At 45.3% G+C, this 13,649-nt stretch overlaps 1 protein-coding gene across 1 annotated transcript; it reads right to left on the bottom strand.

Annotated features, from left to right (window-relative positions):
- Positions 1-2,045: 2,045 nt before the first annotated feature.
- On the bottom strand, positions 2,046-10,538 carry LOC131246900 (protein DYAD-like). The gene is made up of 7 exons (XM_058247366.1): positions 10,491-10,538; positions 7,294-7,838; positions 6,824-7,207; positions 5,593-5,734; positions 4,782-4,865; positions 4,191-4,685; positions 2,046-2,543 (listed from the first exon to the last, which is right to left on the bottom strand). The coding sequence occupies exons 1-7, from the start codon at positions 10,536-10,538 to the stop codon at positions 2,382-2,384; spliced, it is 1,860 nt and encodes a 619-aa protein (XP_058103349.1). The 3' UTR covers positions 2,046-2,381.
- Between the last annotated feature and the right edge of the window lie 3,111 nt (positions 10,539-13,649).

Below are 13,649 nucleotides of genomic sequence, written 5' to 3' on the forward strand. Positions count from 1 at the left end.
TGGATGATTTCTCTTCTCACTGTACGCTAACAATTCTGAGCGGTTGGGCTGTCAATGGGCCGATCTGGGCTTCATGCTTCCCAAAACGTCCCAAGCCAACCCAACGCTGGTCATGTACAAAAAGAAATCCAAACTGAAGGTCGACTGTTCTTATATCTCTTTTTAAACCGTCCATCAGCTTGGCCACAAATTGAAAGGGCAAGATTTTCCTATTAAGCAATACTTTGAAACGTGATCTATTCACGGTGATACACGACAGATCAGTGGTCTCGACTACCAAACCAATGGTCCCATTTGTGAGAATTCAAAGCCGTGTATACAGTGCAAAAATGAGTGGTAGGTATCACGGGACATGATAGAAAAGCTTTGATACTCTGCTCGAGTGCGATGATCGAGACACTGCAGCTCAAGTTAAACCGTCTAGATTGTGAGCCACATTCAATGGACTATAAATCAAGATCTATACTGATTTAGTTACTCAAATAGGAAATTGGTGGCCATCTTAATATGAAAAAAAACCGATGGTCGGTGTCAAAATAATCTGAGGTTGGGATTGCTCAACAAGTATGATTTTTCGACGATGGCCTATCTACAGTGGGTCCCCCAATTTGGATGGCTTAATTTGATTTAATGTATGCCACGTGTAAAAATGTCTGAGTGCCTGGTTATCAACATCGAACACTGCCGGAGTATCAACTCCCTGTAAGAATTGCAATCAAACGTGCGTTCAAGGCAGATTTAGTAGGATTTTCGCTGCAGTGGGACATCTGGGCCACTTATCAGGTGGGATCTACCTTGAACACGCTCTGTCCCAAAAGTAGGCTGCTCCATTCATCAGGCAGGTGTAGACCATTAGCCATTTCTTGCTTAACATTCATCTCAGCACTATCGGCCCTCCTGATGAGTAGACTCTCCTCATTCGGACTAGCATCTGTATACCTGATGAATTGGCGCGACTTTCCCCTTAGGTCTGGCTTTCTAAGCATTTATTTTCTACAGAGGAACTCCCGGTCCATCTTGGTTCATTACGACTCCCTCTACACACATGGCTCTAGGTTACTGAAACCGAAGTGCTTATGTGATAGGCCCATCTTGAATGGCCTAAGAGGTCGTTTGGCAGCATGGATTAGGGGATTGGATGGTATTAGAGGGTATTTGGAATCCAAAGGTCATTTGGCCCTTAAATCAGAGATATTTGGAATATAGGAGATTGCTGGTTTTTGCATACTCTCCGTTTTGCTGAGATTACTAATCCTTTCTTGCTTTTGCTCATTTTCATTAATGTTGTTGAGTTATTAATTCATTGTACATATGACTCACTAATGATATGCCAAAACAATTAAATTATCGATTGCATCACTAAAATTCTATTACTAGAATGATATGATTTGTACAAAACATTGACTATATAAATCAACACTTAGAAAACATTGATTTGTCGCTTAATTGTGAAAGTATATATTTCAATGGGCTTATTACAATTATTGTGTCTAATATCTCTCTCACACACACACATATGTATATCTATGCTAATTAAATTAAAAATATTAAAATTAATTTAATTATTAAATTTAAACTTCTACGTAATTTCAATTTGTTGTTATTTTTGAATTACAAGAGTCCAATAAGTTGCCAAGTAAAACTGAAAGGAGGGGGGTTCAGGTTCAGTATTTAATCAGAATCATCTTAATTCAGAATTTAGGTATTTGAAATCCAAGCTTTTAAACAAGCCCAAAACTTTTGTTATCCACGGTTATACCCGTTGGCAATGAAATGCCAATCTGCAGACAGGAATTGGTACAGAGTGTAAGATCTATGCCACTCATCCGTGGGGTAGATTGGATGATATTAACCTCCAAATCAGAACAAAGGCCACAAATGGGGGCTGGATATCTTTCATCTAAATCGGAGGTTAGGGTCGTCCAAGATTCTCGAATCGGGACTATTTCCCTCATTTGGTGTGGACCCTTTGATAGGAGGCCAAGATGATATGGACACATCTGCCAGGTGTCCACTTCGGTGTGCAATCGCAGTCCTTCTTATCCTCTCAAAACGTTCACGTACACAGGCAACTTCCAAGATATTTCCCAAACAAAAAGTATTAGTATGAAAATACCAGTGATATCCGTATTTCTTAGAGTGAAATTCGTAATTTTTTTGCTATCGTAATCCTACCACGTGAATTCAATGTGTACATTCCCGCATGCAAATTCGAAAGAGATGGCAGAGAGGCGTCGACGATTGGGCCCCGGTTTTTTCTAAATTACAAAACTGCCACGACACCGCGAGTACAACCAGCGCTCGTGCTTATGATGAGGGCACTTTCGTAAAAAGATGGGAGAAGGGGAAGTGGGGGCATTGGGAAGATGCATGGATAAAAGTTAGAAACGGACAAGGGAATGGTGCGGAATCGACAGAGCAAGCCATGATCCGGCGGAGAAGTCAGGGTGCGTCGGATCCGCGATCGTCCTGCTACCCGCGACCGCATCTGACGGTTCCAAATCCCTCGCAGCCAGCTCGCTCTCCCCATCGTCAGATGATGCCTGCAAATTTCCATCTTTATTAGCACTTTTCCCCCTTCGCTTTTCTTGCTTCTAAAGAGAGTTTTGCTATGTGAACTGATCACATGCAGGCAACGGCACCACCATCTTTCTCTCCAACGTGCAGCTCGTTCAGGACATCATTACCACGAAAACGGCAGGCCCCACCATGAAGATCAAGAAAGTCAGATGACCCGCTCAATAAATGGGCCATACCCATACGTCGAGTCATACCGTCACCTGTCCTTGATTCAAATGATGTGGCCCACCTGATGAGTAGAACGCCTTGATTCTTATCCCAGGTGATCTTCACGGTGCAACCGGCTGTGGTCCCTTGCCTGCATCTGATCAGTTCTCTTTACCAAAGGCCACACGTATCTAACTTAGACGCGTGAGTGGGACACTGAAGCCGTGAACTGGGTTTGCCCCCACCGTGTACAAAACACTGCGAAAAAAATTTAGCGGTCCACAGCCCACTCGTTAGTATGTGCAGGACGCGGATTTACAGCGAAAGGAGGATCCTGCGCTGGGATGTAGGTGGGGCCCACCGTGATGTTTCTGTGAAATCCACTCCGTCCATCCGTTTTTCGGATCATTTTAGGAAATAAGAACAAAATTCAGGTGGATCCAAAACTCAAGGAGGCCATACGAGAGGGAAAACCGTGGAAAGAGTTCCCTACCACTGAAACCTTCTTGGGCTCCACCTCGATGTTATATGCCATCCAAACCGTTTATAAGGCCATTCTCACTGGGATGAAGTAAAAACACTAAAAATTTAGCCTGATACGAAACTTTTGTGGCCATACAAATGTTTCAACAGTGGTCACTGAATCCCCACTGTTTACTCTCGTATGGCCGCTTGAGATTTGGATCCACTTGATTTGTGATCTCGTACTAAAATGATCCGGCAAAGCAGCTGGACGGAGTGGATTTCCCACAAACATCACGGTGGGCCCCACCTAGCATGCCAGCGCAGGGACTTCTTAGGAAAGGCTTTCGCAGGAAATCTGCGTCCACATGTCCACGTGTAGTGCAACGGATACCGTTGGAATTTGCCTACAGTGTCCACTGTTTTGGTACTGGTGTTGCCCACATGGGCAGGACGCGACTTGCGTGTAATCGGGTCTACACGACTGCACTGTATACCAAAGCACCGCGGGGCCCACCACGATGTTTCTGTTATATCCACTCCGTCCATCAGTTTCTTCAGCTCATTTTACGAGATGAGTGAGATCCAAAACTCTCGAGTGAGCCCCACGGGAATTGAACGCCAACCGTTGAAACCTTATCAGGGTCAAAGAAGTTTTGGATCAAGTTTATATTTGTGTTTTCTTTTCATATTGGTGGAAATCACCTCATAAACTGGTTGGATAGCATCTAAGCATCACATCACGGTGGCCCCTGGAAGGTTTCAACCTAAAATGAGCTGGAAAAACGGATGAACGCGTGGATATAAAAACACACAGTTCAAGATGGCCCCACCGTTCGGTGGTTCCCCGGATCCACTGTAAACGCGCCCCACGGTGGGGCGAATACCGGACACGTGTCCCATACATATCCGAGATAGGGACGTGTGATCTGGTATAGAAGAACTCGTGTGGGGATAAAAGAAAAGAAATAGCTGAGGTCGAATGACCGTAATGTCCTCACTGGTAGTGCTGTAATTAGGTCTGCTCTTGGAGACCGACACGTAGGCGCCCCACATTCGTTGGCTCTGACATGTAGCAGCGGAAAAGCTGCATCTGGGATACGTACACGTGGCAGAATGTCGTGGTGGAACGAGGAGAGCGAGCCAGAACTGCCGGTCCTGTCACTGATCTTCTCGTAGTGGTCGGCCCTAGCCACGGACAGGGTGGCGCGGATCTGAGGCATTGGCTTGACGGGCGAGCCGGGCTTGGGAGGGGCGAGCGGCAGGGGAGGGGCTGACGTGGCGGATGAGGCGGACGGAGGGGTGGGGACCGCGAGGAAATCCTCCACCTGCAGCTGGGGCGAGATGCTGCTGGCGTTGCTGGGCCACAGAAACGTGCCCTGGGGCTTGCAGATCCTGAAGCCGCTCCTCACCACCATACACGGCTTTCCCTCAGCCTCCGGCTCGGCTCTCTTCTTCGCCCTCTCTACTTCGCTCACTAGCTTTTTCATCTCTTCCTGCACACGTGGCGCGCTGTTGTTAGTCCCCAAAATCCACGTGGCGTTCCTTGATTCCACACGTGGACATAGGCTATACGACTGCTTTTACATCACCTGTATTCCGTCCAGGGAGTTGGATATTTCACTCAGCTGCTCCTCGAGCACGCATTTTCTAGTGACTAAGCTCTTGTAGCTTTCCTGCGCAATGCATAAACGGAAAGCAAGCTTAACAAGACTCAAGCATGAAAAAGCATGGTTTTATATATCAGCCGATACTATTCGATCGGCCGGTATGCATCGTGTATCGGTTAGAAAGATACAATAAATCGATACTCATTGTCAAAGATACTTATCAATCACATTTATTTATCTGAAAGTGATCAATGGTACACTTGAGCCATCCAAATGACTGATCTGGGCGGTCCATTGGGTATAGCTCTAGTTTCATGGGCCACCATTTAAAAGCCATGCTGATCGGATGATTCTAACCATTCCATCAACGGCCTATGAAACGGATGGTGAGGATCATTTGCGGAAAAGTAGGCCTAGATAACAATTTGAGCCATCTGTTTCTTTGGTCCCATCATGGATTGCTTTTTTATTTAAAGAATTGCATTTGTCCGAGAATCCTATCGATCTTAGCCGTGGCTTTTGAAAAGGATGGGTATGAAAAGAAGGGAGACTTATGGATGGATTGGATCATATGATCGATGAATCATTTCATGGTGTAGGCCCTGAAATATATGCTGAACAAAACGGACAATCTGAACAGATCGGATGAACTGTCCAAATGTCCATTAGGACACAGTAACTCATAGTGCTCTGAAAGCGCCGGATCATTTACGAAAAGAAATAATATGAGAATCGGACATGGTCATGTATAAAACTGGAATTACATCAGTTGATTTCTTCAATGAAGAGTTACCTGCAAGGAGCTGCTAGAACCAGAGTCGAGAAGGGATTCTTGCGCAGCAGTAGACACTGTGATGTTGCAGGCTTTGTCTCCGTTCGTCTGAGTCAGTGGCTCTTCACTTCCATGCTTCTTATCAAGCAGTTCTTCAAAATTTCTAGTGAAAGATATACAGAAGAAAAGATGCTTCTGAGATGGAAGTTTAAAAGCCTCATTGTTTACTAAGATTACTGTTAGCAAGCTGATCACACCGGGACCGGAATCCTATACAACACCCTGTTTCCACAGGGCGCAAAATACCCTAGCTCTACCAGGTCCACATTGTTGTTTGACCGACATCCACACCGTCCATCAGGTGCGCCCCATGATACAGCGTAGGAAAAAAAAACCAGCCAGATCCACAACTAGGCGGGTCACACCACAGGGAGCAATAGAGATGAGATGCCAACCATAGGTTCGTCTGTATCTTTCATCAAACCCATTCATTAGGTGTGACTCAACAGGATGAGCGTACCGTACGAAAATCAGCCTGATCCAAATTTTAGGAGGGGCCCACTGCATGAACTTAGTGGTTTTGGGTGCAATTTTACATAGTTCCCAACTTCCCATTGGTGTGTCCCACCTGAGGTTTTTTTTATCGGTCTGATATTTTGTACTGGTTCCCAGTGGTGTGTCCCACCTGAGTTTTGTATGAACTTGAGTGGATTTCACACGTACGGCGTGGTTTTGGCCGCACGGAGCTGTGTTGCTTTTCGCGCGTAAAAACAGGTTGTTTAGGCGATTCTGGTCAGGCATACCATCCACCCATTCGCAATACCCGCAGGACAGGGGAGTAGATTCACTCACTCATCTACCATTTTAGTAGACGGAGTGTTGGGATCATTCGGTTATTGTGTGTATTTTTTTATGATATTCCCATCCTTGGTGGGGCCTAGAGTTTGGGAGGTCTGAAACGAGTTGCAAGGACGCTCTTGCACCGTAGAAATATGTGTGAGTCTACAAGTCCCTCACATAAGAAACAGGAACGAGGACGTATAAACAGTCAAGCATAGACCGGGTTTAGTAGTCCAGCTGACCGCCAAGTTAGCTGCCCCTCCCACTTCCAATTGCCAGAAACTAGAGGTGGAGCAACCGATGTTCAGCTCGGGCCCACGTGAAATACACTCCCATCCAGCGTATCTGCCAATAAGATTCCGAGGGGCCACTTGGGCCAGCATGCAGCACCAGACCGTCATTTCCTACTAACCTCCTCATATCGGCCATCTGCTCCTTGAGTTGCTTTAGTTCCCTGGCACACGCAGCGTCCATAACCGGCCCGTCCCCCGGCTTCCACCCAGGTGGTGGGGCCCAGTAAGGATCTTGTACCCCAGCCTCCCTCCGGAGGTCAATGAGGTCGGCCTGCTCGAGCCAGTACTCCATGGCCCCCTCGGGGTTGTGGCGCCTCCGGAAACGCACATCCCTCTGCGGGACCACCTTGCCAGCCATGTGCTTGAGAAGGTGGTCCAGCAGCCCCGTGTCGCCGATGTACTTCCGCGCCTCCGCCCTCAGTTCCGGGCGGAGTATCGGGTTCCCCAGCACTGCCCCCTCGGCTTGCATGATATCCACGAGCTTCAGCTCGGCCGTCTCGTACCTGCATGAAAAGAACGAAATACCCATAATTTATCAATACTCATAATAATCTTCCAGGGCATTTTGCTAATTACAGGCATCTCATACCTCTCCTTAGACCATCGGTCTTTCGAGTCACGCCTCGGCTCCTTCCTGCTCCTATCATTGCTGCTGGGGCCGCCACGTGGCCTCTTCGCGACTCGTTTCCCATCAGCCCTATCAGCATCCTCCTCCTTCGTTATGAAGCCCGAGAAAGGAGGCATCTCTCGGTGCTGCCCGATGTACCTGACCTTCCTGCGCACTCCCCAGCTCACCAGCCCATCGCATTTTAGCTCTGACCGGCACACTTCCAAGAAAGCCTTCTTCTCCGGCGATGTCCGGGCTTCCGTCTTCACACCGGCCTCAGCTTTCGGCGATACCTCCCAGAAGCTCTCCATATGCTTCTGCCTGGCGAATTCGGAAGGAGGAATATACCGCCGGAGGACTTTTCCAGCGACGTTCATGCCCATGACGAACTGCTCGTCCAGCGCTGGATGCGCTTCCCCGGCGGCATTAGGGCTTTGGCCTTTGTCGGCCTCGCTGCAGAAGCATTTCCGCAGGGAGAGGATGCTTGGGAATATGACGGTTACGTTGAGCCTCGTTTTCTCACTTACCTGTATCAGACATAACGAGTGTCCATATGAGAGGCATTTAAGTATCTCGATTGACATAGACTCGTTTTCGGAATCAGAATAGTCCAAAAGAACCGAAATCCTCAATAACACCTGTTTTACGTGCACCTATGCATGTGCGGCCTACCATGTTGTATATGTAAAATCCACTCCGTCCATAGGTTCTGTCCTCGATTCTAGAATGTATATCGTAAAATCACCGAGATCTACAACTCAGATGCGCCGCACCACAAGGAACAATGGGGATCGGAGGCCAACCATAGGGTAGTCTGTCGGGCCACCATGGTTTGTATATTTCATTAAACCCAGTAGTTAGGTGTGACTCAACAGGATAAAGTGAAAATACAAAAATCAGGCGGGCCACTCAGTGTTGAACTAAAGAGGTTTTAGGAACAATTTTACATTTTTTCCATTGGTGTGGTCCATCTGAGTTTTTAATGGGGGTAAGCTTCAGCTTGTATGATTCAAATAATATTTCTCACCTGAGGAACGGAGTGGATTTATATTTAAAGCCATGGAGGGCCCCACATAGGTTTGGTGTTTTAGGCGGCTGTATAAAACGGGTGTTGCAGACTTCCGGGCGTGCAAAAGTGTACTACTTAACTTCCGGATATTGAAATAAGGTGTCTGAAAATAAAAAAGGGTGGGTATACATTTCAATTCCCACTTTTTACTTTTAGAAAACAATCTATTTTGTCGCTTTCTCTGTGTTTCGAAGAAATCGAATTTTGAATAAGAACGTAGAATAAGAAGCAAATGATTCTTGCCATGACAGCTCGAATTGCTTTGAGCTGAATCGGTGATTTCGGTGGAAGCTGTTTGTGGTCGATTTTGTACAGAGAGCCCACTTCAATTTCTCCTGCAAAGCTCCGAAGCATTATTACACGTAAAAAGGTCACCAAAAAAAAAAAAAACGAATAACAATGATTTATAAATGACCCAAATGCCCTTGGCATGGAGGCATTTATGGGGGCTTTTGGGTCAAAGTTGTAGATTTGCATGAAACAAGCGATGATAGGGCTAACCACTGGACCACTCGTCAGGGGTAGAATCGGCGCTCGACACCGAATGTCTGGCCAAGGATGGCTTTTGTGCGTGGAGCGAATCATGCATTTTCAAGTACTCTATTTCCTGAAAAAGCAAACGGCCAACCTTTCGTCAGACGTCCTTGCCCCACTACGCCTCGAGAATATACGCTTTGATAACGACCGTCCTTGTTTGCCGATCACTCAAAAACGCTCCCAAATACTCGCCGAGTTTTTATCAGAACAAAAGAAAGAAAATACTGCAGCCCCACTTCCACACGCGTGCAGATCCGTACACATCCACACGCCTGGGCACTTGCAACTATGAAACGCGTGTAAAATCTGAACCCTGCATAAGATTGGAAATAGTCCTTTGATCTATAAGATCAGACCATTCCACTCTTTAGGTGCTACAACATAAAATGTAAGTTGCAGATTAAAAGTTTTCTTTAGCCATTCATTTGTTTTGATACGGTGTGGCCCACCTGAGGTGTCGAAATGGCCTGATTTTCATGCCAGAAGATCTAAATAGTATCACACCTGGTGGAAAGTTCAGATCTCACACATGCGAATACATCCACGTGCGGCGTGTACTGCTTCGACAGGCGTGTGGGACTGAATGAATTGCCATTCAATTCAATTGCAATCCAGATTACTTTGAAATTCAGGTCGTTTTCGTTAAAAAGCATCGTCTCCAGTTTTACTAAATCGGCACCCTCGAAATTTCACATCCCTAGCTATTGATCTATACCATTAAAATTCTGTTTTAGTCTGAAACAATGGACCCATTTCCAGCTTGAAATCATTGGTGGAAAAATAATGCAGTTAGAACCTTGAAATTTGTCTCATACGTCTGTTGCCGTTAGATATTCGGTCGTACCATCTCATCATCATACTGGGCCAGTGCTCAGATCCATATGGTGGGCCTAACTTGTATGGCCCACTTATGCAAAAGGTGGCACGCAGGCAATATTTACCCACCCACATGATTCTTAGACTAAAATTACCTAGCACACATCGGAATGCTGGGTTTGCCTGAGGTGAGTCATTCTGCACCATGGGCCTACTTAGATTGAGGGTCTGGATTCACCGACGGTGGTGAGTCTCGTTGAACCAAGACGGTCCAACGCGAGGAACGAGAGACGCACTACTCGCCGAGGGAAACCGTAAAACCACGTGCCTCTGCATTTAATGTTGTTACAGCAAACAACCCAGATGCAAACAGAAGAACCAACAGCACGCGAGAAAAATGATGCAGAGAGAAAGAGAGAGAGAGATCGGACAGGCCTTTCGAGGGAGGGAGATGATGATGCCATATAAACGTATAGAGTGGCAATATGGTTATAGATCCAGACCGTCCATGTGGCCCCTGTCAAACGTGGCCGGTTTTTTGGAAAATCACACTGCCAGCATTGTTTTCCACCGTTCAAATTCCAGGCAGTGATCGCATGCCTAGAAATGTCCAATCTTATGCATTTTGAACCATTTTCCATCTATAAATGGGAGGCTAGGTGGACGGCCATAAATCATAAGCCACCTTGCCACGTGTAGTGTCCGGAGTGAGAGATGGCTTTACCGTAACAGCGTGAGAGAGAGAAAGAGAGGTTACCATACTCTCCCCAGCCGCAAGTTGCTGTTTGTAAGGCGCAGCTTCCATTCCTACAGAAGAGAGAGAGAGAGAGAGAGAGAGAGAGAGAGAGAGGTCAGAATCATTAAATGACAGGTGAAAGATAGCAAATAATCAGAAATTTTCATTTCTGAAATATTGAAATTTTTAAGTAAAAATGGCAGGAAAAAGAAAGAAGAAAGAAGAAAAAGAACCTACTTTGAGATTGAAGAAAATAAAAAATAAAAAACAGAAACTGAAGAGAAATGAGATCTCCTGCAAAAGGAAACTTAAAAAAGAAAGGAAGCTAAATATCAAAATCAAATGAGAAAAGCGGCAGTTGCACAAAACGCTTGAAAACGTCTTATTCTGCAGAAGTTTCTACAAGAATCTATCTTGAAATGAAGAGAAGCCAAAAGCTTCAATCGATTTGCAGATTCAAAGAAACGATCGGACGTTTTTTTACAGGTTTGAACTGAAATCAAAAGAAAATAACAGACAGAAGCGTAGCTGTGAAATGATTTCAAGGAAAAAGAGAAGATAAAGCCCAACGATTCAAAAGAGAAGAAAGCGATCTTCTTGAGTCGCTTGAAATGTGCAGAAGATCAGAAGCAGATTTCTCAAGAAGGATAGAAGGAAAAAGAAAATAAAAGAAAAGACAAAAAGGAAGAGCTTCAAGATAAAGATCAACACCTGGAGAACGATCTGGGATTTCCTATGCTCCGATCCAAAACGATCTGCAAATGAAGAAACGAAAAATGGAGATTCAGATCCAATGAGAAGAAAACAAAAGAAGAGAAGAATAGAAGATTGGCTTATACGAATTCACGTTTTCTTTCTAAACGAAAGGAAAATGAGAAATGATGGAAAAAAAGGGAATTCTAACCTTTCTGTTGCAAGAAAACCTCTTTTCTTTCACCTTTTTCTCACTCAAGAAAGCGCTTTCAGGAAGAAAATGGAAGGAGAGACAACAGCAGAGAATTTGGGAGAGTGAAGGGAGGCATTTTATAGAGAGAGAGTATTCATTACATTCGATCATGCAGCTGCGGCTCACGTGTCCTCGTTGCGTGGGCCAATCATCGCCTATTGGTTCAATTACTCAATTACCCTTCCGATCAAGTAAAAAGGCATGTATGCCCCTAGAGACGTTATGGGCCCACGTGCCCGTCGTGATCGAAACCGTTCATCTGGTGGGGCGAAGTCTAGAATAGGTTGATCTGGCTCGTTAGTTTATCAAATTTCCAATGAAATGTGGACCATTGACTCTCCTAAGTTCTTGTGCCGTCAATTTGAGTGCCATGCTCGTCAAACGGCGCAATCTCTTGATCATGGTCCACTCACTGATAGACATCTGTACGAAGGGTTAATGATAGGGTGTCTCCTACAATACCACAAAAAGTGTCCTCTGCTCTTCTACGGACGTGAATTTACTACAACAGTAAGCCCCTGCCCCTGCAGGCTGCAACACAGTTTTCTGGCCCACCTTGATTTTTGCGTGGCATCCAATCCGTCCATCTGCGCCAGCCCAACTAACCTTTGGATCGGGCTGATATTTGGTTTTATCGTTCATCCCAGTGGGAATCACCTTATGGACGGATTGGATGGTATATAAATATCATGGTGGGCCCAAGAAAGTTTCGATGGCGGGCATTCCCATCTACACTGTTCCTTGTGGTGTGTCCCACTTGAGTTTTGGATCTGCGTAATTTTTTCTTTCAGTTTTTGGGTTCAAGAGTCCGCGCAAATGACGGACGGAGTATATTTCAGCGATAGATAAGGTGGGCCCCACAGCTATTGCAGGAAATTCGCGTCTTTTACCTACCGTACACGTGGCATGTACATCAAATCCGGACGGTCCAAGGGAATAAATATGGATCGTTCATGTCGGGAAAATCAGATGGACAAGACAAGATTAATGGACAGTTGTTTGATGAAGATGGACCTCTTACCAATTTCTGATTTAACATCTCCGAGCCAGCTAGCTGGGATCATACGATCGGTGTAATTCTGGATTGTAAACGCGGTGGGTCCCACTTTTGTGGCGGTTTGGATGTGAAGTGGGCCACACGTGCTGTAAGGTGCGTCCCAACACGGTTGCTGTGATTTTTTGCCTATCCCCATCTGAACTCTTCGTGCGTTCGATCAATTTCTCATGCGGTCACATTTCTATTCATTTATATTAAGGGATGTATTCCACGACGTGGCATGCATGCACAGCATCCCGACCGTCCATCTGATAACCCTACCTTGATCATCTGTCGGCAAAAATCACAACAGTTTGCTTGGTTGTACGTTTTTATATTTCTTAACTTGATGAGTAGCATGCTATTAATCAAGTGCACCACGTGTCTATTGGTTCGGACGGTTGGATGTTTTTCTAACAGCCCATCATTTCCTTGGTCAGTGACCCAGTATAATTTTTCTTGTTCAATCGGACAGATTGGATGTGAACCCTACATCACAGTGGGTTCCACAGAGAGGAACCGCTGTCCTTAATTACACACAAATTATTTTCGCAATGTATTCGTGCAGCCTTATGTTCTCCTATTCCTTGCACGTGCTTAGCCCTACCATCCACACGCAGGAACTCCTACTAAAAGGGAATGCTTGTGCAATATCTGAGCCATCCATTATCCATCATGTGGAATACATTGCGAGGTATTTTGTATGGACCAGATCATCTCAACAGAACCCACCACTTGTATGGGAAACAAACGTCCCTGTATCTGAACTGTCCATTAAGTCCATAACATACTTCTCGGATTATTCTGCAAAAGTTCCACAGATGGGATGATCCAGTCCATTAATGATTTGGCCTTATTTTCTATAGCCATCCCTTTCCCAAGCCATGGATGGGATGGGTACGATTGCCTGAAGAATGTGATTCTTTAGAATCATAAGCAAATCCATTACGGTCTATAAATAAATAGATGGATCAAATTGTTGATTGGACTTACTGTTGTGCAAATGATCCTGACCGTCTATATTAAAGAACACTCATCGAATGGTTAATATTTGTCAAATTTCTGTGTTACTTTTGTGGTTGCGAATAAAATATGGGTTGGACCAAATGAACGGCTTAGACCAATGGACTGAATGGTTCAAGTGTCCCAAATACAATTAAATGCAACTAGAAGCACCATAACTTATAGTTCTCTGAGA

This window comes from Magnolia sinica, chromosome 5, assembly GCF_029962835.1.
Source record: "Magnolia sinica isolate HGM2019 chromosome 5, MsV1, whole genome shotgun sequence".
Lineage (NCBI taxonomy): Eukaryota > Viridiplantae > Streptophyta > Magnoliopsida > Magnoliales > Magnoliaceae > Magnolia > Magnolia sinica.